Source organism: Musa acuminata, chromosome BXJ2-7 (assembly GCF_036884655.1).
Source record: "Musa acuminata AAA Group cultivar baxijiao chromosome BXJ2-7, Cavendish_Baxijiao_AAA, whole genome shotgun sequence".
NCBI lineage: Eukaryota > Viridiplantae > Streptophyta > Magnoliopsida > Zingiberales > Musaceae > Musa > Musa acuminata.
Window position 1 is genome coordinate 358665 of NC_088344.1, and position 22800 is coordinate 381464.

General features: G+C 34.6%; 2 protein-coding genes across 4 annotated transcripts; both read right to left on the reverse strand.

The window, feature by feature from the left end:
* Positions 1-4140: 4140 nt before the first annotated feature.
* On the reverse strand, positions 4141-8354 carry LOC103991013 (uncharacterized). Of its 3 annotated transcripts, none has more exons than XM_065115689.1 (9): positions 8175-8325; positions 7071-7197; positions 6096-6243; positions 5865-5987; positions 5738-5781; positions 5538-5663; positions 4768-4852; positions 4609-4665; positions 4141-4516 (listed from the first exon to the last, which is right to left on the reverse strand). In XM_065115689.1, the coding sequence occupies exons 1-9, from the start codon at positions 8308-8310 to the stop codon at positions 4427-4429; spliced, it is 936 nt and encodes a 311-aa protein (XP_064971761.1). In that variant the 5' UTR covers positions 8311-8325; the 3' UTR covers positions 4141-4426. The 3 variants fall into 3 exon arrangements, with proteins under 3 accessions (XP_064971761.1, XP_009408638.2, XP_009408637.2); XM_009410363.3 differs by having other exon boundaries at positions 7118-7197; positions 8175-8229; XM_009410362.3 differs by lacking the exon at positions 7071-7197 and having other exon boundaries at positions 8175-8354.
* A 1327-nt stretch (positions 8355-9681) lies between these two features.
* Positions 9682-22234, reverse strand: LOC103991012 (truncated transcription factor CAULIFLOWER A). The gene is made up of 8 exons (XM_009410360.3): positions 21925-22234; positions 14296-14374; positions 12232-12296; positions 12029-12128; positions 11867-11908; positions 10580-10621; positions 10380-10504; positions 9682-10078 (listed from the first exon to the last, which is right to left on the reverse strand). Exons 1-8 carry the CDS (start codon positions 22107-22109, stop codon positions 9964-9966), a joined length of 753 nt encoding a protein of 250 aa, XP_009408635.2. The 5' UTR covers positions 22110-22234; the 3' UTR covers positions 9682-9963.
* Between the last annotated feature and the right edge of the window lie 566 nt (positions 22235-22800).

Below are 22800 nucleotides of genomic sequence, written 5' to 3' on the forward strand. Positions count from 1 at the left end.
CTACTGCAGTTGCTTAGCAAAGGTCTTGAGTGGTTGATTTACAATAAAGAGTCTTTTTTAGCAATTGATATAATTTAACACCCAAGTTAATGAATCAAATTAACTTAAATCAATCTTAATAAAACTTTTTGACCCAATTTTTTTCTGTGAATATCCTTAGTATCCCAACTTTTTATTAATAATATTGTTGATGATGGATGATCCTGTCAGTTTTTGTTATTTTAAATATTTTGATATTGTATAGGTCAAGCATGACTAAATTTATTTTTTATATTTGAAATTGCAAGTCATCATTTCACATGGAACTTATGTGCTAAATTAATTCTATATATGTATATTTAGTATTTGAAATCTCATTAAGAAATCATTTTTTTTTTATAATATAATTTTATGTCAGTGGTGCGCTTTGAGCTTGTTGTACCCGCAATGGTGCCTGCAGTCTTCAAATAATCACAAATACCCTTAATTGCTAATTTGTTAGATGACCATCACACACCATTTATAAATTTGACTAGGGTAATGCTTGATACCAAAAGTCATGTGGTCAGAGTCACTGGAGGATGTGGAGACACAAAAGGCTGATTTTCAAATGACAGCACAATTCAATCCATTTCTAGGATGGCTTATAATTAAGGGTATCTTTCTCTAACAAACTTACTGCAATGTTGCAACCTTTGATGATTTAACATATGCAAATTAATCTTCCACACAAAAGTTGGGCATGTTAACTGTACCAGCTCCTATCAGGCAACATAAGCAATGCCACTGCATAATTTCATCAAACAGCATGCCAAAATATCAAGGAGTTAATCCTATGCACTCATAGACAGACAGAAAGTCCATGATGGCTTGTATTGGTATGTTAAATTATGGAAGTGCTACCAAATTATGAATCTTAAGCACCTTACATCAGTTTTACTAGATTACTTAAAGTTAGCAAAAAATGAAGATATTGCTCAACATATTTAGCAAGCTCTCAACTTACACTCAATTAATATAATTAACTAATTGAAACAGATGCATAAATCTTGATTAAATTTGGGATACCTTATGTAGTATTCTTCGTATAATGTTATAATAACATAAATAAGAGGCCACATGCCTATTTTATTTATGCATCAATATGCAGAGCCATCATCATTGAACAACCAATGGGACTGAAATGAAAAAACTTCACCAAATTAGAAATGGTCCATCCTACAGATATCAAGGATGAGCTCCATTTCATATGAATGTGAAAATTATAATATATTGAGCATTCTCTTGTGAACACAAAGGTCTAGTAAAGTTAGCATTGAACATCGTTAACTCAACAAATGATTTAGAGTCAACCTGTAGAATCAACACCATCAGCATTTCTAGCCATAATATCCTTGTTCTCTAAGCCTGTACATAAAAATAGCACATGTCAAGAAAAATTCAAAATGATCATTAACAAGCAGAGACTTTACATGTGAAAAAATAGGACACTACAGATCCATTTGTTTGTATGAAATGTATCAATAAGCTGCAAAAGATGACTTATCTTGAAAGGATTGCACTGATATTAAAATTGCACTATAGCTTTCAACTTTAATTTCAAGTGACTGCTTGGCTGGTTATGTCAATTAAAAAACGAAAATTTATCTCATAAAACCAAAAAGAGCACTGATATTAAAATATGAGATAGGTGGATAGAACTGTCTTCTGAGATAAGTGAGACAAGTTCATTGTGACCTTAAAGCACACCCTATATCAGTACTTGTCTTTAAATTCATCTTAGGCTTGTCAATGAATTTGACATTGACTGAAGCATGGACATGTACACACCAGAGTATTAACAATCTAACATGGCAATTTTTCAGAAAGCATGGCACTAAACAGCATGAACACACAATTAATAAGTACATGCTTTGTGTTTATTGCTGTAATCTTTACATAATGAGCATGTATAATTTAATTAATATGGCTCATGATCAGAAATATAATTTATAATAAGTCACAATTTCTTTTTGAACACACATGTGAAATATTAAGCAGAAACTCCAAATTCATACATATTGTATATCAATATATTTAGAAGTCTTGTTAGATTAAATAAATGCTCTAAGCATATCCTAGTTTAAGATCTACCTTACATCTCTAACATATCAGAACTTATATCTAGCTAAATGATGTCTACTTCCTTCCAAATTTGTGCATTATGTATTTATCAAAATTTTGAAAAGTTCAGAGCATTTGCAAGGTTTCACAAATAAAGAATTCAAAGCATTGCTCCTTGGCATATGTTTTCGGTAGCAGAACTGTTCCACAGTCATTAATCAGTAAAACAGGCAACATGATGACCTTATTGGCAAAAAGAATCTTGCTGACTTCAAACTTCAAACTTGAAGTTTTTGAACCTGGTACATTAGACATAGGAGGAATATGTTATGCTGTACATGCAAATTCACTATATGCAAAAAATCCTATGAATTGGTGCAAAAGTTAAATAATTTAATTATCATATAACAAAAATGAAGATGAATATACTCTTATAAGGAAACCAGCCAGAAATAAGCTTGTTATCCTTTGAAAACTTCAGCAGAGAGTTAAACTCCGAAAAAGAAGAACTGTGCAAGCTATTGACATCACAAAATCATTCCAAACAAACAAACAATTTCCAAGTACTTTCATATATCCGAACATATTACTGCATAATGGGCCTCGCACATATCTTGCAAATCCAGATCCAAGACAAAGAGATAAAGTTATCCTAGCACGACCTTTTATGTAGCATTCAACAGGGATGTCTAACATGATAAGGTTTCTGTTTACAAAACATGGTGAAAGAAGAAAAAGATGAATGGATTCCAGATTTTACATTTACAAATCCTTGAACCATATCTTTCTGTAAAAGCGAGAAAAGGCTACAATGTTCGCATTTATCACATGCATATCTGATGCATTCCTGTCGACTATGGATTCAAGATGCAACTTGTAGCAAAATCATGAGAGAGTAGCTAGATGGAACAGTAATCGGAAGACCGAACATCGGATACATAAATCAAGGGAAAATAGATGTACCTTCAAAGCCTCAGACTGTGAAAGATATGCTTCTGTCTTCGGGATGAAGAATCGAGCGAGAAGATGTGGATATGATAACCGCGAATCGAAAAACGGTGATGCAAAAGGTACAGCAATTGCCCCCCTAGACAGAGGAATTGAACCGTAGATCGACAGCGGAGCGTCAGGTGCTTGTCCGGTGATGTGATCCACAGCAAGTAATCGATGTGAGGAAGAATCGAAGAGGTACCTGAAGAAGTAGATGGGGGATTGGCGAGGAAGCGATGGTTGGGCAGAGGAGACGGTCGGGAGAGGGCGGGGGAGCTGTATCGGAGCGGAGCGAAAGGGGTGTGAATGGAGATTGGGACGGCGGCTGCTAATTATTCCCGTTGCCTCATTACAGGTGTAGAGGCGGGATTGGCTTCGCGTCCTCCTTCACTTGCGAGTGTTAAGAGCGGGAAAACCTCCCGCGGCGGCATTACCTGACGCAAGGAATCAAATAGTGGGATCTTTGCATATGAAACCTTCCAAAGTATTATTCAACTATAAATAAATATACCTTAGAAAGGTTATACATGTAATAAGAAAACTAATGATTTTTTGTACACATCCCTCTGATCCGAAACCTAAAAACTTTATATATATATATATATATATGACATTTAGATTAATTAATGCTCCATTATTATCAGAAGTTGCTATCAATTGAAATGATTCTTTTTTTAAGATTCTCCACATTTAAAAAAAATGGATATATTATTCAAAACAGTTTTGGTATTTTACATATTCTCCCACTCGAACGAATTATATGTCATTATTATTGTCATAGGCTTATCAGTATACACAAAAACAAAGATATAAAGCTGCCTGAATGTTTTTTGATTGATTGATTGATATATATATATATATATAAAGTGATGAAGATGAAATAAATACCAAGACATCAATAACAACTATCAACACTTTTACATCAATTAACATCTTTCAAATTTTATCGAATAAAATTTTGAAGCATGAGACAGCGAATCGAAAATTGAGTTGAAATAAATTTTGTGCGATAGGATTTCGTTTATGCTGTAAAAGCCGATGCTTGTATCATGGCAAACGATAACTTCGTGACCAAGTTTGGAACTTATTACTATCATCAAGACTGTATACATAAGACGACCAGAGTAAAGCAAAAAGAAATTCCCAAGCATACATCATTAGAAGAGAAACCCAACATTCAAGAGGCATTGAGACCTGTAGGTACAACATCTATCCCTAAGCATTCACAGATCTCCAAAGGGAACTGACAGTAGTGTTTAATAGAGTTCATCAGCTTATTATACTTCAATCATTGCTGGAAATTTGTATAGCAAGCAAGTTGCTTGTAGCAGACATTGAGCGGGCTGTTGTAGAATTAGAAAGAGGCATCATTTGCGGCTGCTTCGAATGCTTTCAGGAACACCTCAGGAGGTTGGCCACCACTGAGCTTGTACTTCCCATTTATCTGATGGAAGAAACAGATCATGGGGTAAGTATAAAGGAGTCACAAAAGATCCAGAAATAGGACAAATGAAATGTTCAGTGAGAATCTCTTACCACATAGTGCGGGACTCCGTTGATACCTGAGGAATACTTGTCAAATTCTTCCTGGACCTTTTGAATAGCAAAGCAAATAATTTTGACAAATAGTTTAACCACAAAAATGAAGTCAGAAGTTTAAAAGAAATTGAGAACAAATTGTTATTAGCATCACACCTCCTCAATCCCCTTTGTAGGGTCTTCAAGCAGTTCTGCTGCTCCTCCTATGCCGACTTTTTGTGCAGCATCCAAAAGAACTTGCCTGTATGTTATTGCTTAAGATAACCATATTCACAAAAAAAAAAGAACATCTAATCATTACTGTTCATAAACACCAAGTACTCTACAATAACTGTTTGTCATGAGATCCAAGAAAAGAGTATGGGAAGCATCAAGCACCCCCTTCTCTTTCTTTTTCCAAGGAAAGAGCACTAAATAATTTGTTTGTTGGTGTCACTGTAATATTAGGGCAAAAAACAAAGGCAATAAAATTTTTTCTATTTAACATGAATAAGGCAACTTCTTTCAGAGTACATATTAGGGGAGAAATCAATAGAAAACCATCAAATTTTATCATAAATACAATAACAATTTATTTTTTAGTTGATGGAAATCAAGGTTTCAAAGAAGTCATCATTGACCCCAACTTGCAAGCAAGATGCTTTTTCCAACAGTAACATGATCACCTTCAAATAAACACTCAGCTTGGCACAAGCATGCACCAAACAATAAGAAAGCATATAGGTGGTTGTTTAAATAACGGCTATTATTTACATTAAATTACATATCAAGGAAAAACATATTAAACTCTTATATAAGAATAAACTTTTTTTTTTGCAAAAGGAAAATTAAAAAGCTCGAACAAACTATTTACATTGCAACCAATAAAAAGAACTCCAAATGGCCCATTGCATAATTCCTTTCTCATTGTTTAGATATTTTCATACCTATCTCCGATATACTTTCCCTGACAGAAGTAATTGAGAAACAGCTCCTCTACAAGAGCATTTTGTTTGTCATAGCCTTGAGTTGAAGCATATGTTATAAGCCTGTGGCTATCCATTGTATTTCCCCTGAATCAACTTGTGTTAATATAACCATCTTAATGCTTATACTTAGCAAGTTCAAAACTGTCTGATCCACTTACGTCAACCCATAAGTATCATACTGAAATCCAAGGCTTTGAAATACCTGCAACACAAAAACTCTAAGGCCATACATATTGACTGGTCATATAAGCAACTAAAATCCAAACACAACAACTGCAATATAACCTTTGTCATCCGTGAGATGATTCCCTCATATTGTGCAGGCCCAAACTTCTGTTTATAAAAGTCAGTCTTTCTCACTCCTTCTTTTGGTGCATTGGGGTTGAGAAAGAATGGATGCCACCTTACCTGATGGTGAGAAAAAACATGAAACATTGAAAGGAAACATCAAAAATAATCAAAAGTAGGTAACTGAAGAAAGGATACATGGATTCAACTTGGAAGGATGAAAAAAACCTCAAAATCAAATTGATCCTTTGCTGAATCCATAGCCTTTTGAAGGTTCTGCTTACCCACAAAACACCAAGGGCACACTGTGTCTGAACTAACATCAATCTTGATTACCTTCTTTTCACCTATTGAGTGTGTCATGGATCCGATATAGCTGCATGTTTGACAAAGAAATATCAATTTTCATCTTCACCTAAGATTAGATAAAACAATCATATCGCTATAACCAACATAGTATAAAACAACCTAATTTTTTATTATTGAAAGTTAAACTGAAAAAATTGAAAGATGCCCCCTCAACTGAGTCTAATTCCTGACTAACAGTGTTAAAACAACCCATTCAAAAGCAACATCTTCTACTTGAACATTGATCTAATCTAAGTCCTATAAATAACAGCAGCTTACATGGCAAAACCAGATCAACTTGCTCTTCCAGTTAAAATTAAGGGAAGGAATTTTTTTGCTCTTTCAAGCAAGTCAGCCTAGCAACTTTTAAATACAATAAATGTCAAATTTTATAAAACAAAACAACATCTGAATTATCAAAATTAGTTCCCAAAGTTGTTTTCTAGCACTAACTCAACCAATTACGCTAGTGAAGAAACTATTTGAAATCTGCAATAGATGTCAGACAACAGTGTTCTCTCTTTTCTCTCTAATAGTGGTCCTTGCACTTCATTGGAAAAATATTTCATTTCCCAATAGGAATGGGCAAGAGGTATCAGAGGTCAATAATGGATTAGCAAATTATCCACAAACTACTATAGCTCTAACAGATCTCCATATTTCAATATTATATCATTTAGTAAAATCTCTATTTCATAAAAAAAAAATTAGGTGTTTCCCATTTGTACCTAGTGTCTTACCATATGGTTATGGTCATAGGAATCAGATATCAACACATGTTGAAGTGTCAGATGCAACAAGGAGACATTAAGGGACGCAAGGAGAAAGTTGACAAGAGAATTTAACCTATCTTACATGTTAATTATGCTCCATATTAAGAAATCAAATCTCAAAACCAGAACCTGATCCTTAAACAGGGCTGATAAATCTGACTCCTTAAGGTCACAGTTTGTAAGGTGCTTGCAGTAAACCCACAAGATTCCTGAGAACCAAAAAAAGTCCAGTATTGTCACTTGATATTCAAACACTATAATCAAGGATGGTGATAAATGTTTAAATTGGAGACATGCTTTTGTGTCCAACATGATCCGAGTGGGTTGATTCATACTAGATGTGTTGCTACCTAGACAAAGAGTACTCTAGTTTATATGCTTTCTCGACTGAGTTTAGGAAAAATAAACTAGACAAGTCCAAATTCGATTGAAGTGAATAGTTCTATTTTTATATGTTCCTATAATTTCTTCTCTTTCCTATTCTTCTATGAACCATAGGTCTTTAACCTTGTTTTTCTTTTAATCAGAAACAAGAAAAACGTTGAAACAATAGAAAATAAAATTAACCAATATCGTCAATAAATTCAGTCCTCTGATATTAAAGTTTGCATTTCAAAGAAGAATTCTTTAGAAAGATCTGTTTGGAAATCCTAAGTAGGTAAAGGAATACAAGATCCCTGTTTCCTCAGAGCTTACGCCAAAAGGAGGAACTCTAGTGAATCGATTTTATCTAACAAATTACGCACATAAATTTTAAAAAAAAATCGATTTTTTTTTTATTCCCCTTAAAAGGGTAAACCGAACAGTTTAATACTTGGATCAGAGCAAATTCCTATTTTATACAGATTTCAATTTTTAACCAAGTATCCCAACTACAACCTAAATTCTCTTTTATAGATAACGAAGTATAATGTTTTCTCTCCTGTGATATATGATTTTGCATATCAAAGAACAATTTGCACCAAGGCTAATTAAGAAACCCTAAACAGGAAAGGGAAAACACGATCGCCCTGTTTTCACTGAGATTGCATCAACAGATATGGCTGTTTGGCTATTAATTTTTTTATCGAACAGATTGCCCAGTGGAAACTAATACCAGCGCAGATAGATTCAAAAAAAAAAAAAAAAAAGTCTCCCGAAATCCTACTAATAAATTCAATAGAAAAAAGAGGGGGAAGAAATGAACCTGTGGTTGGAAATATGCCTGCAACAAAAGAGAGAGGGTCGACGATGGTGTTTGGTCGTGTCGTCGTCTCTACTAGAAGCCACGCGGTGTCGGAAAGCGGTAAACGGCGGTAGGTGGCGGATGTTGCGGTCGCCATGAATCGGTCAACGTAGCCGTCGACTCGACAACCGCTCGCGTGCGATCTCCACCGCTCGTCTGAGATGATCTCGGAAAGAAGGGTCCCGAGACTGAGACGCGTGGTGGCAGCAACGCGAAGCATGAGGAGCACGTGACAACAGGAATCTTCAAGCGGTTGACCATAAATTAATCTGTGAAGGTTGATTTTGAGTACCACCAATCTTGGGATTACCGGATCAATAATTTAGGGATAGTTTTTTTTTTTTTTTTTCATAAATGATAAGTGATGTAGATAAGATGGAAACTCGTCATCTTACTTAATAAACATCGAAAACCTTTAGACATCCTCAAAAATTTTATCAAATAAAAATTTAAATCTTAAAAAATAATATATATATATATATATATTAAACTCATTTATCAAGAGTTAAACATTTTACATGTAAAATATTAGTAAGATGGTGTACCAAATATTTTTATCAAAGATCCATAGTTTAATATTTTTATTTAATAATGTTAGTTTAGTTAGTAAAGATATCGATCGAATTCATTTCTTAAAGTATCCAAATTAGTAGGGCTATGAAAAAAATTATGTTGAATTTTTAAAATAAATATTATAATTAATCATTTTTATTAATATCGATTTAACTTAGAATACGGCTAGTTTAGTTTAGCTGTGGGTTGCACGACACAGATCACCAAAGAGGTATACTGGTAGGGTCACGCAGCCTCGCATGGCACATGAAACGTAACTGGTGGTAGCGCTTGTCATGAGTTGCTGCTTCCATCAAACTGAAATCCAAGCGCTTGGATTTGCTCTCTATTATATTATGCTTTCTTTCCGCATAATATCGAGGGCAAATCCATATTATGTTTCCATGAAACTGCATACATAATATGAAGCTCTTTTTCTTGTCAATTTACTGGTAAGGTAGATTTACAAGAAAATATCTTCTCTCAGTAGGACCTATTTCTTCTCCTTCTCTTATAATCCCGTCAAAGTGGCTCCTGTATCTTGTTCATCTTACTTAGCATTGGTGACTGTAAGATAATATCTATAATTATATTAGCCTTATAATAAAAATGTTATTTGTCGTTTATTTTCTTCACTTAGTTTTCCCCTCCTAAATGAAATGAATCGAAAACTTTAAATTAAAATAGAAGCTGCTGATGCCACAACGCCATCGATCCTACCGGAATCAAAACGGAGAAGGCAAGTAACAAGGCTTGCTGTTTGCATAGTAGTCTAAAATAGTATTATAGAGACTTGCTGCTGCCTTGAGATTTGTTAGAATTGTTGAACCAGGCAGGCATGTGATGTAATGAGGTTTATATTGGTGAAAGACAGTTGTGTATGATGAATTGTTTTACTATGTTAAAAACAAATTAATTTAACTAGAGCTTGTTGTTGAGTGACAATAAATTAAAGAGCTTGTTGTTGTATCATAAATAGACTGCCACAAAGAATAATTTACAGATGATGGTAGGTAGGTAGGTTTTTTAAGGTCCCAATGACTTAATTGGAGATACTAACGGATGCCGACGCAAAAGTACCTCGACAGACATACCAGGAAGAGACTCGCACTGCTGGAACACCGCGTCTCGCATCATCACATATGACATAGCAGCATTGTCTTAATCGGCGGATGCGTGGGCGGACGACATGCCACACTTAGCCGTTCAAATGGCTGAGCATCCATGGCGGCAACAAGCTGTTGCTGATCCGTACCTGAGGTTGTTGTGCAGAAGCTTCTTCGGCGCCCACGGCTGCCCTTCCTTGGTAACATCTGCGTCACAGGATCAAACTGTCTTAGAAATATGGGGGTGATGATCTCAATACCAGATGACTTCATCATAATTTACTCATTTTAGCAGAAGACAGCTATAGCTGACATGCCAATCTACGTGATTTCAAATGATTAATAAATATAATGATATCACAAGTGTAAAATCAATTACACAAATTATGCATGTCTTTGTTTTACTTCGACGAATCTGATGATTATGGTAAACCATTGGCAGCAATGCCTAAACCACTATTTCCGATAATATATAGGATGGCAAGCTTGTGTAGTTGTCAGTCAATACCCGATATTTGGAGGAGGAAGAGGAGGAGCATCGGTTATTAACAAGAGCGGTGACAAGGACTTTGTTTGGGCTTGTTCCCAGCGTGCATTTTGCGTGAGAACCTTGGCCTTCTGCTTCTCCATTATCTGTTTCGGATCACGATATAGGTGATTACAGTGTAGAGGAGATGAATTTACTTGGGCAACAGACAATACACTTACCTGCTTCTCCAAATTCTTGTTTTCCTCTTGCAGTGTCTTCTCCTATACGTAAGAAAAGGAATGATGTCATGAATTTAAAGCATGGAAATTCTATGGGAGTTAGCTTGACAAAGAGGGGGGAAAAAAGAAAGAAAGAAATATACTAAATCATCATGCACGGTAAATGAAAGCACCAAAGAGAACTTCATATGTTGGTATCATCTATAGGCAAAACCAACTTTTATCTGTTTGCATTCAGGCAAGGTTCTTTAGTTTGCTTCACTAGACTATGAGACAAATGGTCTCATCATGTTTAGTAAAAGAAGCTTTGAATCGTAGGATTAACAAATTAAGTTGACAATTCATAGCCAAATGCAACTCTAGCATGCTAATATTCTTAGAGGTAAATTGAGCACAGAAATAATATGCTTCCGGTGACCATATGCTGTAATTATTAATCACTTGTCTGTAAAACTTCAAAAGGGAAATAGGGTAATAGAACTATAGATCCCTTTCTTAAAAGAAAGGATACGAGTATATAATTTAGAATGAAGTATATTTATTTGTGCATGTAAGCTGGACCACCTATGAGATCGTTTGAACTTACTCTGCAATCATTCTGTTTTAGAAAGATGGAAATAGGTGCCTCTGTCGATTTTTACTGGACAAGATCAATTTGTTCTCTGAAGATATCCTAAGCTAGTTATCAAGTAGCTCCTGCAAGGCTACCAGAAGATGTCACCCTTAATGCAGATGAAGAAGAGCTTGATTTCTCCAATAACTTATTATCGTTCGTATAGATTATAGAGCCTCACGTCATGATTAATCATTTCATCAAATTGAAAAAACAAGAAATTCTAGGTAATCTAGGCTGTAAATATTTGTTATTATTTATGACTATATATGTTACCCTTTAAATGAATGTCAAGGTTTGCTGAAAGAACTTACTGTATTGGAACATTCGTATCATGTCACATCAATCCATATTAGACATGCATTATGGACTAAAAGCTAAATGTTTTATACTTACCATATATCTAATTTTAACAACTGAATACTCAGATTTACATGTTTAGTTGTTGCCCTGTGCTTCATCTTCTTAAACACGGTAATTATTGGCGAGAAATTGAAACTACAAGCAGGATAACTATTTGGTCAGAAACAATGCTAATGATGCTCATCACCAGAATCAGACCACAATGTATCAAATATGATAAGCTTTTAGGCCACTAGATAAGCTTATATGCATAAGGACGACGACAAGGTAATAGTTATGGACAAAATCAAGCATGGTTGCAGTTCTTTTACCTTTCTTTCAAGCTCAGCAATGGAGTCAGATAACACTTGGTTCTGTACCATGAATAAAAGGCATTAATAACTTGAAATTCTCCGGTCACTATACATCATTCGTAGAGCATATATCTTATCTAATAAATATACCTGAGATTAGCAAAAATTATGAAGTTTTACCTTTCTTGACCTAATAAGCTTCAGAGAATTTTCAAGCTGATTCTCCAGTTGTTGCAGTTCTTTAAGATTCAAGGAGTCCAGTTGTTCTCCCATTAGATACCTGAAGGAATTGTAATAAGTCATTGGTATATCACATGGTATGCAGCTCTTTAATTGTGATCATTTTCTGATTAGAACTCTTGTTTTTAATCATTATCAATCACCTTTGACTTTTGCTTAAAACCTCAACCTTAGCCTTAAGCTTGCTGTACTCTTGACACCAGTTGCCCTGTGCAGTGTCCAACAAAATGTTAGTGGTTTACAATTTGCTTGTTGCTTGAAATTTATTGTTCTTAATCTGTTCTATCAAGACACTCACGAGTAGATACCACAAAATGATGCAGCAATTTAACGGAATTGTGTATCAAGTCCTAGGCACCCAAATACTTCATATAACTGTTCTACCAAGACACTCACAGAGTAGATACCACAGAATGATGCAGCAATTTAACGGAATTGTGTATCAAGTCATAGGCACCGAAATACTTCATATAACTAGTCTAAAAGCCTTTTGTATTCACACTAATATCAGAAGACATCTAAGTCCTTAGCTGTATCAGAAACAAATGATTATGCAAGTTGATGATGCAAATGTGTAAGAAAAATCAAATGCAATTTACACTCTTGCATATACTCTAAAAGATAAAAGGACAAATGCTTTCTAGATAATAAAGGTTAACTACAAAATGTTTTGGTGTCCTGAGAAAAAAAAATGTCTTCGATTGGAGCAGCACTCCAGGCACAAGAAACACACTACAGTTGATCAAGTGAACAAGAATGCAAATCGCATACTCATGAAAGGATTCTTCTCAATAATAAGATATCAGGACTCCACTAGAGAGTTCACATTCATTTTGTCTGTCCATTGTTCCCTTCCATTATCTTGTTTTGCTCCACATATTAAACAAAAGGATTAAATATTATCATGTCTCCTCCAATTCAATTTTTTTCTCAACATACTATACCTGATAATGTATCTTGAAAATTTTCTAGGTAGATATTTTGTGAGCTCATTTTGTTTAAGAATACAACATCTTCATTCTTTACATAAAACCATACCATATTATACTCGTCTCTCCATGAGCTGTTGATGCTGTCATTTTGAACATCTTAGGCAATATAATTTTGTGTGCCTTTTACATGGTAAGTACATTGTAGCCTGAATGCTTTTCTGTTGACTGATTTTGATGGAGGCCTTCAATTTGATGCATCTAGTTCTTCATTTCTACATCCATGTTTCTGCCTCATCTTCTAATCCAATAAAGTCGTCAATCCAATTTTAATAGACTGGACTGATTTGGACAGTCCTTTCCCTCTAATAGCACTTGCTTCTATATGATGAATCATCAGTATGCTCTAAGGATGGTGATTGTACCAGGCTATTCATGTCTCTAGCCGGATGCAGTTTCAAGCTCGATTAAGCTCAGTTGAAATTTAAAAAATCTGAGTTTGAACAGCATCACTATACTGGTTTCAACGAATGTTTTTCTAGTCTTGGAAAACAATCTATCTTGTATACTTTCCAACAATGTATTTATGTATATAGAAGCTTCGAATAGTGAGTTCAGTTGATAGTTACAATGAGTCTCAATTAGGCATGAAATAGACATAATTGATTTGACTCTTCCGGCCTCTTGATATTAACCTACCCTAATTTGTTTAAATTGACTCTAACGAGGTTCAATCATCCAAACTGTCTTATTTTGGACTCATAATTACTTTCAAGCTAAGTTTGAGCATGGGCAGGCTTCATCAAGCTTAGCATAATTACTCCCTAGAATATTATTATTGAATCTCCCACAGTCAACATCAACACCTTTTATTGTCTAGATTGACCAAATAGCTGAATGCAAACCAAACTCAGGGATTTAATTTTCTTTAATTATTAATTTCATTTCCTTGTCAAGATAACTAAGTTTGCCAAGTATGCACCAAAGCCTAAGTTATCTAGACCTGTGGGATGACTGAATTCAACTGTTTTTTCAAAGGTGGTAGTAGCAAGAAATGATAGAGAATTTTAGTATAGCATCATTTGAACTCGTTGGAATAATACCAAACATGACCTCTTTCACATTATTAGTGGGGCCCCATTACTGTTAAAACACAATTAGATATCCCTACTAATATGTGAAAGAGGTAATGAAACACAGATAGGAACACGTAACAATAAATGGTTTAGAGGTGCATGAGTTACATATGATGCATAAATGAGCAATGACTTCACTGACCTGAGATTCAAGATCTGATGAGACGAGTGCTTTTTCAGCATAAGAGTACTGTTCATATCGTTCAAGAATTTTTTCCATACTGTAGAAATATAACTTTCTTAGCAAATAGTCATGCTTAATTACAACTTATGAAAGAGAATGATGTCCAATATACATCAGTCACTTTTCAAAATTAATCAATATATTTGATATTATCACAAATTTATAGTAAGATCTTGCATAGTTTAAACAATTTAGGATCATCATTTGTACACACAAACGCACACACTTAGATATTGTGTTATTGCATATATACAACATTTTTAAACTGCATAAAAACCATGCACTAAAGGTATTCACATATATAAAATAAGTTAAGGTGATTTCTCATATCCATAATAAGTCAAAAGCGTATCCATTCTAGCAGTCTTAATAAACAAACAGCATTTGGCAATTGACATAGGTACCATTCGTGCATATAACATCCTCTATCATAAACAAAATTTATGATACATATGTATTCAAACATTTTTTTCCGAAAAATCCCAATAATACTGGAAGATATCCAGAAAGAACATGTTCGGGCACATACATGGTATAAGCAAATAAGTATTTGAAGTATCTATTTTTTGTAGTTTCAAATCTTAATCTTAAAGTCATCACAAATACACAACATATTTTTATCAAGAAAATATTGTGGTCAACTAAGTACAGGTTGACTTTAAGTCAGATAAACAACAGGACCTAATTGAAATATCAAAATGTGCAACCAAATTGTGACAATTGTCGCAATTCTCCAAGCATCAGGTTCCTTAAGAACTCAGTAATTTGAAATTGAATTACCTTAACATGGCATATGAATGGGAACAGGAGATATTTATTTATGCATGGTGGATTAAACATAAAACGCTTAAACGTATCATTATGAAATTGAATTTAAATGTAATATGAACTTATTGCTACTTGTTCTATGAACTTTATGACATCTTAAGGAAGAACAAGCTATAAGATGAGAGCTTTGAAGAATTACTTTAGTGTATAGTTGGAAGAACTACCATATAAGCTATTTATTCATTAAGTTAGTGTAATTGTATAAAAAGAAAATTAAGATTCTCATATGATTTTTTGTTAATTTAGAAAAAATATGACTAAGTTCTTAGAGATTTATAATGACCAATCTGGAAATGATAAATAACATTTAATAATTATACTACTGTATTACAATATGACTATGATACAATAGTTAGTGTTAAGGATGTAGAAAAATGCATTTAGTGAATTCTTTATAGCCATAAGTTTATTCCAAAGATAAATTTGAATTTCTTATCATTAAACATTGATGATGGACAAATTTATTCATACTCAATGGAAATCCTATGGTATATGTTCTTTATGAATAATATCAGATTTCTTGATGAGAGTTGAAGCTTTAGATTGCTTTCATTTACCATCGAAAAGGAATGACAAATTGGTAACAAATATTATTCAGACAACAAGTCATATGCTTAAATTTAATAGTGGCATCAATGTGAGATGTGATCGTATTATTCTTTTATATGACAAGAATACAATGTATAAATATCACTCATGCTTATCAACTAAAGTGTTAGACAATTGAAAAATAACATAAGAAAAGTTAGTACAGATGAAATGATTATATTGAACTAGATGTGAGATTACTGTAGAAGATAGAATAAGAGGTATATTCATATAAAAACAATTAATTATAGCCCCCAGTAGAAGATCAGATAAAGCAGAATTTTATAGAAAATATAAATATGTTCAGATGTGACTTATAGATATAGTGATTAGATGAGATATATGAATTAGAATAAGAAGGGATAGAGACAAAAAAAATTACTAAATAAGGATGTCTCCTGCACAAAATTCAATAGAAGAAAATGATGAATGCAAGCTGATCCCAAAATGCATAACATTATGGATTGTGAAGTCCTTCTACTATTTAAATGGAAATTAAACATGTTTTATGTATATTTCTCTAGAACAAATATGCCAGAGACCTTTAAGGATATTTTAAATCACAAGTGATATTTCTTTCCATTTCTTTAATAATTGGGTTGCTCAGGTATAGTTAAATAAGGGCAAGAAATCATACTCCTCTAAAAGAAAATAGTTTCAATTGTACTGGGATTATTTTGGGTCAGTACAAAGAAGCTCCTTTATCAAGCTGAATTCTTGTAGACCCTTTATAACCAGAAAAAATGGTTAGGAAACCTAATCAGAAAAAAGTTCCTCAATGTATCGCATGCAATCAGATTAATTATAATAAAAAGTGTAACAAAGACCCGACATTGAATATAAAATAGAAAAATGGACACTGGCCCAACATGATTGATCATTATTGTGGTATTATAATATTCCACCAATATCTTATGCGAACAGGAGATTCAAGTTAATCTTCATATGGCATCTTCAATATATCTCCTGAATCGATTGTATTGATTCCAACGGTACAAAGATCTGCGAATCAAAACAGAGGGTTCCAAATGACGCGTTAGATGTGCAATCAATGTTGGTCACCTTCTAATTGCACTAGCGTTTGACTATATATTAAAATTTATATGAAATTCACGATCATCTTTTTTAATATTAGTATTTGGGGTTGTTGAATATCGGATTTTGACGATGAATTTATGAACAAATAAGCATTTAAGATAAATGACGTAGGAGAAACTTCGATCATGAAAAGGTAAATTATTGAAGCAGGAGAATCAGATGTTAGGCCGAAGTTCATCGTATCAGAGATCGGGCATCAGACTAAAAGTTCGAGCATTGCGCTAAGAAGATCAGATATTGCGAAAGGTCAATATGTCAATGGATCGCGCAATATGCTGAAGGAAAGGATGATGCGTTGGAAGTTTAGATAAAGTGCCGAATGAACTGATGACATGTCGGACAACGTAGGCTTCATGATTGTAGTTGTTGAGTTTTGATCGAAATAGTTTAGAGTCTAATTGAGTTGGTTTTGGGTATAACCATTTCAACTTGATTAAGAGCTCATTGGGCTTGGATCATGGTTGAATTTGGCCAGTTAGAAGACTAATTCAGTGACCTAAGGTTGGGCCAGGCTATGACACCGTCAGGCCAGACAGTGATATCGCCTATGAGCTGAAAAGTACGAATTGTATTTTTTCGAGAAACCCGACTATAGTACCACCAGAGTTAGTGATAGTACCGTCTAGTGTCAAACGATAATATCACCCAATCAAGCGGTAGTACTGTCAGAACATAGTCTCCTAAGCTGTGTCAGGCAATGATACCACTAGAGCCCTGGTTCTTAGGCTCTATCAGGCGGTGGTACCGTTAGTATCCTGAAAACTCAAGAATTTAAATTTTTGACTACATTTTTGAAGTCATTTAGGGCATATAAATATCTTACTCATGCTTGCTTGATGTAGAAGAAAAAAGAACGAAAACTTATAATCGAAAGTATGTAAACTCTCTAGTAAAGTGTTAAGTCTTTCCTTCTTGAGTTTAGATTTTCTTATAAAAGAGATATGTGAAGGTTTTCTCCAAACCAATGAAAAAGAAAAAGGGTTATAACAAAAATAGTTAATCTTCATCTATTAGAAAGAAAATCGGTAGTGAAAACTGATAACTTCAAGGGAAAAAAAATCGGGAGTAGAAGTAGGTCAGAACGATCGAACCGGTATAAATCTGATTTACATCTCTCTTTATATTTTTCTAGTTATTACTAAATAATTTAATTGCTCATTCTCGCACACATTTTAAGTTAAATGTATTTACGATTAAAATTTTCAAATCGGTAGTTGTCTAACTACGAAGCAAAAACAAAAAGAGAATAAAGAATTTCCAATTAAATTTGTAGAGAGATCATGCTCTAATAATCTACGCTTTAGGAAAAAGAAAGGACACCAAGTGAATGTCACTAAGGTTTATAGGGCACCAAGCTCTAGAACATTGAGAGGGACGGATTAAAGGAGTTAGAAGTCAGAGTATTCTACTCAAGACGACGATCAACAAATAAAGTTCGTAGTTTATTTAAGGAAATGGGTATGTTTCTTTCCTATTGGATATGACTTAATGGAGAGAGAAACAAAAGAACACTGATTCAGGAGAGTTTTATGTATCATTTTGTTCCCTTCCTCAGCTAAACCATGTCGAACAAAATCATGCATGTAATTTAGTCCTAATTATGACTAACCTCATTGGAACGTACATCTCTATTGCCATAAATGAAAACGTTCTGGGTCTGCAATGTTGTTAATGCCACCATATCTAACCACGTAACTTAATTATATAAGTTATATTTAATAACATGAACAGTGAGAGTTATCTATTCTTAAGAATTGACCACAAGACCCTTCTTTTTTTTTTTTTTAGTAATATCTGTCCCCAACTAGTCCATCTAGGGATCATAATAAAATTAGGAAATAACAGACAATCAGTTCTTTTACGTGGGCACAATTGTGGGTCAACAAATTACATTCTTAAAGGAAAGATGATTAGAAAAAATAAAAAAAGAAATCTATATTGCATTTATTATCTCAATCTTTTTTAGCGGTATATTTGATTGGCTCCTTTAGCTTTCTGCTTGTCATCTTCAATAAGATTACTAGGTTGCTTATGCCAATCAAACAAAGTTGTAATTGTTGTGGGCCAATTATGATCGTAACCTTTAGTTTATCATCATGCACTTATATAGTAGCAACTATTGAAAGAAGAAATATATATCAAAATCACTATAGAACTTCAAACATCTGAGAATATTATGAATGTTATTATTTGATGTGAGGTTCAAAAAGATGTGACAAACACCAAATATGTCTTATGTATTTTCTTCTATCTCTCATTGAATAGTCTTTTAAGCCATCTTATGCCACTAAAGAATATACTAATGAAGACCAGATCAGAGGAAAAGAGGAAAATAATTCACCAGTGTAATCAATGCTGTGATAGTGAAGACCAAGATTCTAGCAGGGACATAAGTAAATTAATATACTATTGCAATCAATGCTGAGATAGTGAAGTTAAGCAATCTCCTAATCACAGCCATACAATGTCGTTAAATGTGGAAGCCAGAATAGCAAGACTTCACTCTCATTTTCGCTGTGAGAGTCGTACAAGCATATATGCTCCAAGTCCAAACATGAGGACTCCCACAGATAACTTTTTCCTTCTTGTGAGATTTCGATCAACCACATTTATCTTAATAACACTTTGTTTAAACAATCATAGCAATATGGATAATAAGAATTAGACCAGGCAAAAATAGTCTAATATGAATTAGCTATTAAATTCTAGAAAATATATCTAAATATTGTAGTTCTCTAGATACCTACGAGATCGTAGACATTCAGCCGTCAGTGTCATGAAATTTTTCAATATTTTCAATTAACTTAAACCACCACATACCATTGCATAGATACCTCAATTTACTGCAGTCGCAATCTAACAAATTCTTGCAGCATGTTTTAGGGTTTGATTAATATAGACTGGATATATCTAATGCCCAGCCAACTTTCTGGGTTTATGTGCAGTCTTGAGCGTAGCCCCTATATCAGTTTCAAGGCTAAGCCCAAAAGTGGAGTTCTAATCCACGTCTATAACCAAGAAACTAAGTTCTGCTTTTAGCTCCTTCAAAGTGTTTATTCCGTACCTCAATAGCTTCACCACTGAATCTGCAGCTAATGGACAAATATAAATTGTAACAAAAGGTCCACTGTATTTTGTATCAGTTGTTTCGTTGTGAGCATGATCATTTTGGTAAAAGAAATTTCGTTACCCGTCTCACATCCCATGAATTCTCAGGTTCTTAAGAAGAACGCCAGAATTGTCCGTCCTTGGCATCTTTTGAGGGACGATTCTTGTTTTGTTAAAGAACTAGCATAACTCTGTGTTTCTCTTATTCTTCTTCCTGTACGCACTTCCTACTTCGCTAATATAATATTTAATTGCAGTGTTGGTACAAGTCATGACGAGAAAACAAGTGATAAGCTGTCATCTATTAGTGACATCTTTCCTTTTTAGTGTAGTCCTTTAACCTAATATACAGATAATGCATGTTCAGAATATCGTAAATTCTCCCACATAAAGGTCAGCATGTGAACAAATTCTTCAAAAAAATATAGGTTAATAGAAAAATCACAATGTTGCATTTTTCCCATTAGGATCTCATGGACAAAATAACACACCTATTAGTTGAGATCCTAGCAGCTCCTCATGTAAAAATTTACTCACTTTATATGTCCCTATGTACAGATTTATTGGAGCCTAGTAATTAAATGACGAATAAAATTTCTTCAAGAAGAATGCAAGTCTGGGTTCAAAACCAATGATTAGAAGTTATAGGAGAACATGCAGAAGGCAAAGACAACATTTTCCAGAATTATGTTCAGGGAAATAAAGACACCAACGTAGACATATGAATGAAAACGAAAATATCAAACTTAATATTCTAAATGGTCGATCACAAGGATAGAAGATGCTAAAAGAAGAAGGCTAGATCTACATCCATCATGATAGATAACGAATAGGAACTACAGGATCGAAATGGTGCAGAGAAGTCCATTCTTTTGGAGTAGATTTACAAACGAAGTGCCATAAATATGATTGAGATAAAGCATGTAATTGGCATGAGTTTTTGCTAGTCGAAGCCTTTGATATCCATTTCAACAAACGGATGGAATGGCTGGAACCGGAACTAAATCTTGCAGCATCATTAGGATCTCGAACTTAAACCTAGCAACTAATTGTTTTTGAAACTGAGGTTATGCTAAAGCAAAGAACAACAAAGAAACAGATCGAAACAAGTGGCTGATCATCAGAAAAGTAGATGTAATTTGAATATAGGTTGAGTGGAGAGAGAACACGAAGAAGTTTTGAATCGCTACCAAGTGATTGATAAACGAATAGGTGCTTGGAACAGTAAATAATCAAACCATAGAATTGCTTCTAGCAACGCACTCTCTCTGGAGAACATGAACCGCTGAACACGATGAGAGCATTGAGAAGAATCGCACGGAAGACTAAATCCGTCATAAAAAGAATTAATCTCAAAACTTAGAAAAACATCAACAGTCACGGTTGACTGCCCTCGGAAATGCTCAGCGGTCATATCACGGAGCGGAGAAGGTACAGAAGGGAAACCCGAGAAAAGAAAACTCTAGATCTACTCCAAGCTACAAATATGAGAGGATGGAGATCGAAAAGAATAAGAAATGGCATTTCGTGGCCGAAATAGTAAAGAGGAAAGAACGGTTTCCTCTCAAACGTGCACGCCCAGTGCACGATAGCGATGGCTCCCTTCTTTAAGATAACCCGAAATGTAGCGGCTCCTTTAAGCTAAGAGACAAACTTGTTCGATCGGGAGAGACATTCCACTCGACTCGAACAGGTCGAGACTCAAATCTGAGAAAGCCGCATAGGAGGCCAAAAAAACAAAAACCCTAATCTCTTGTCGGGAGTAGGAAAAAGAACACAAAGCAACGAAATGAAATCCGATGGATGTTACATTCGAGACAAGGAACTTTATCAAACGATGTAACGAAAGCATGATTTAAATCACAGTCCATCAAGCATGAAGTTACATTCGAAAAGACTACGAACTGAAGATCTACCCTAGGGTTTGAGATTAAAAAGCAGAAAACGAGGGAAGCGCGGACGCACCTGGCGTCGGTGGAGTACTCGTAGAGCTTGCCCTTGGTGGAGAAGATGATGAGGGCGACGTCGGCGTCACAGAGGACGGAGATCTCGTGGGCTTTCTTGAGCAGCCCCGATCGGCGCTTGGAGAAGGTCACCTGCCGATTGATCTTGTTCTCGATCCGTTTGAGCTGCACCCTCCCCCTCCCCATCTCGATCGATCTCCTTCTCAGGACCTGTTCGAAGAAGGATTCTGGGTAGTGAAACAAAAAACACGGGAGCAGTAGCAATTTAAGAGAAGGTAGAGAGGGAGAGAGAAGGCGGTTGGTTTGGGTGGGGCGGGGCGGGGCGGGGCGGGGCGGGGGAAGTCAAGAGCAGTTTTGTAGAAACCAGGGTGGTATCCTGGCAAACACGTTGTCGAGCGGTGATTGGTCAGTAATTGGCGAGCGAGGGTGTTTGTCAAGTGGCAGCCCGCCTATCATCGTACGGATCGAAGCCATCGTTTTTGATACATTCCAAATAATAATAATAATAATAATAATAATAATAATAATAATAATAATAATAATAATAATAATAATAATAATAATAATAATAATAATAATAATAATAATAATAATAATCCTCTCCCTCTTTTGTTTTTGTTTTATTTTTCGCTACCTGTTCTTTTTTACTCCTATCCCAACGTAGTGAGATTTTTGTATTTGTCTTTTTTAAATTTAAATAAATATATACTATTTCTCCAAAGATATAATAACTTATATAACTGTTAACTGAAACTGCAGTCTATATATTAAGACTAACTCCTCAAACACGTACAGTCGAACCGCATAAATGCTGCTGCATACCCCCATAAGAAGAGTGTTATATAGTCGTCGTCAACCCACAGAGAAATCACAAGTG

Coding starts and splice junctions, on each gene's coding strand:
- LOC103991013 (XM_065115689.1), bottom strand. CDS start 8,310: ATGGCGACCGCAACATCCGCCACCTACCGCCGTTTACCGCTTTCCGAC. Junction 5,664..5,737: donor TATGATACTTATGGGTTGAC/GTAAGTGGATCA, acceptor AAGTTGATTCAG/GGGAAATACAATGGATAGCC. Junction 4,517..4,608: donor ACGGAGTCCCGCACTATGTG/GTAAGAGATTCT, acceptor TTCTTCCATCAG/ATAAATGGGAAGTACAAGCT.
- LOC103991012 (XM_009410360.3), bottom strand. CDS start 22,109: ATGGGGAGGGGGAGGGTGCAGCTCAAACGGATCGAGAACAAGATCAAT. Junction 12,297..14,295: donor CATCAGATCTTGAATCTCAG/GTCAGTGAAGTC, acceptor GACACTGCACAG/GGCAACTGGTGTCAAGAGTA. Junction 12,129..12,231: donor GTTTTAAGCAAAAGTCAAAG/GTGATTGATAAT, acceptor CAATTCCTTCAG/GTATCTAATGGGAGAACAAC.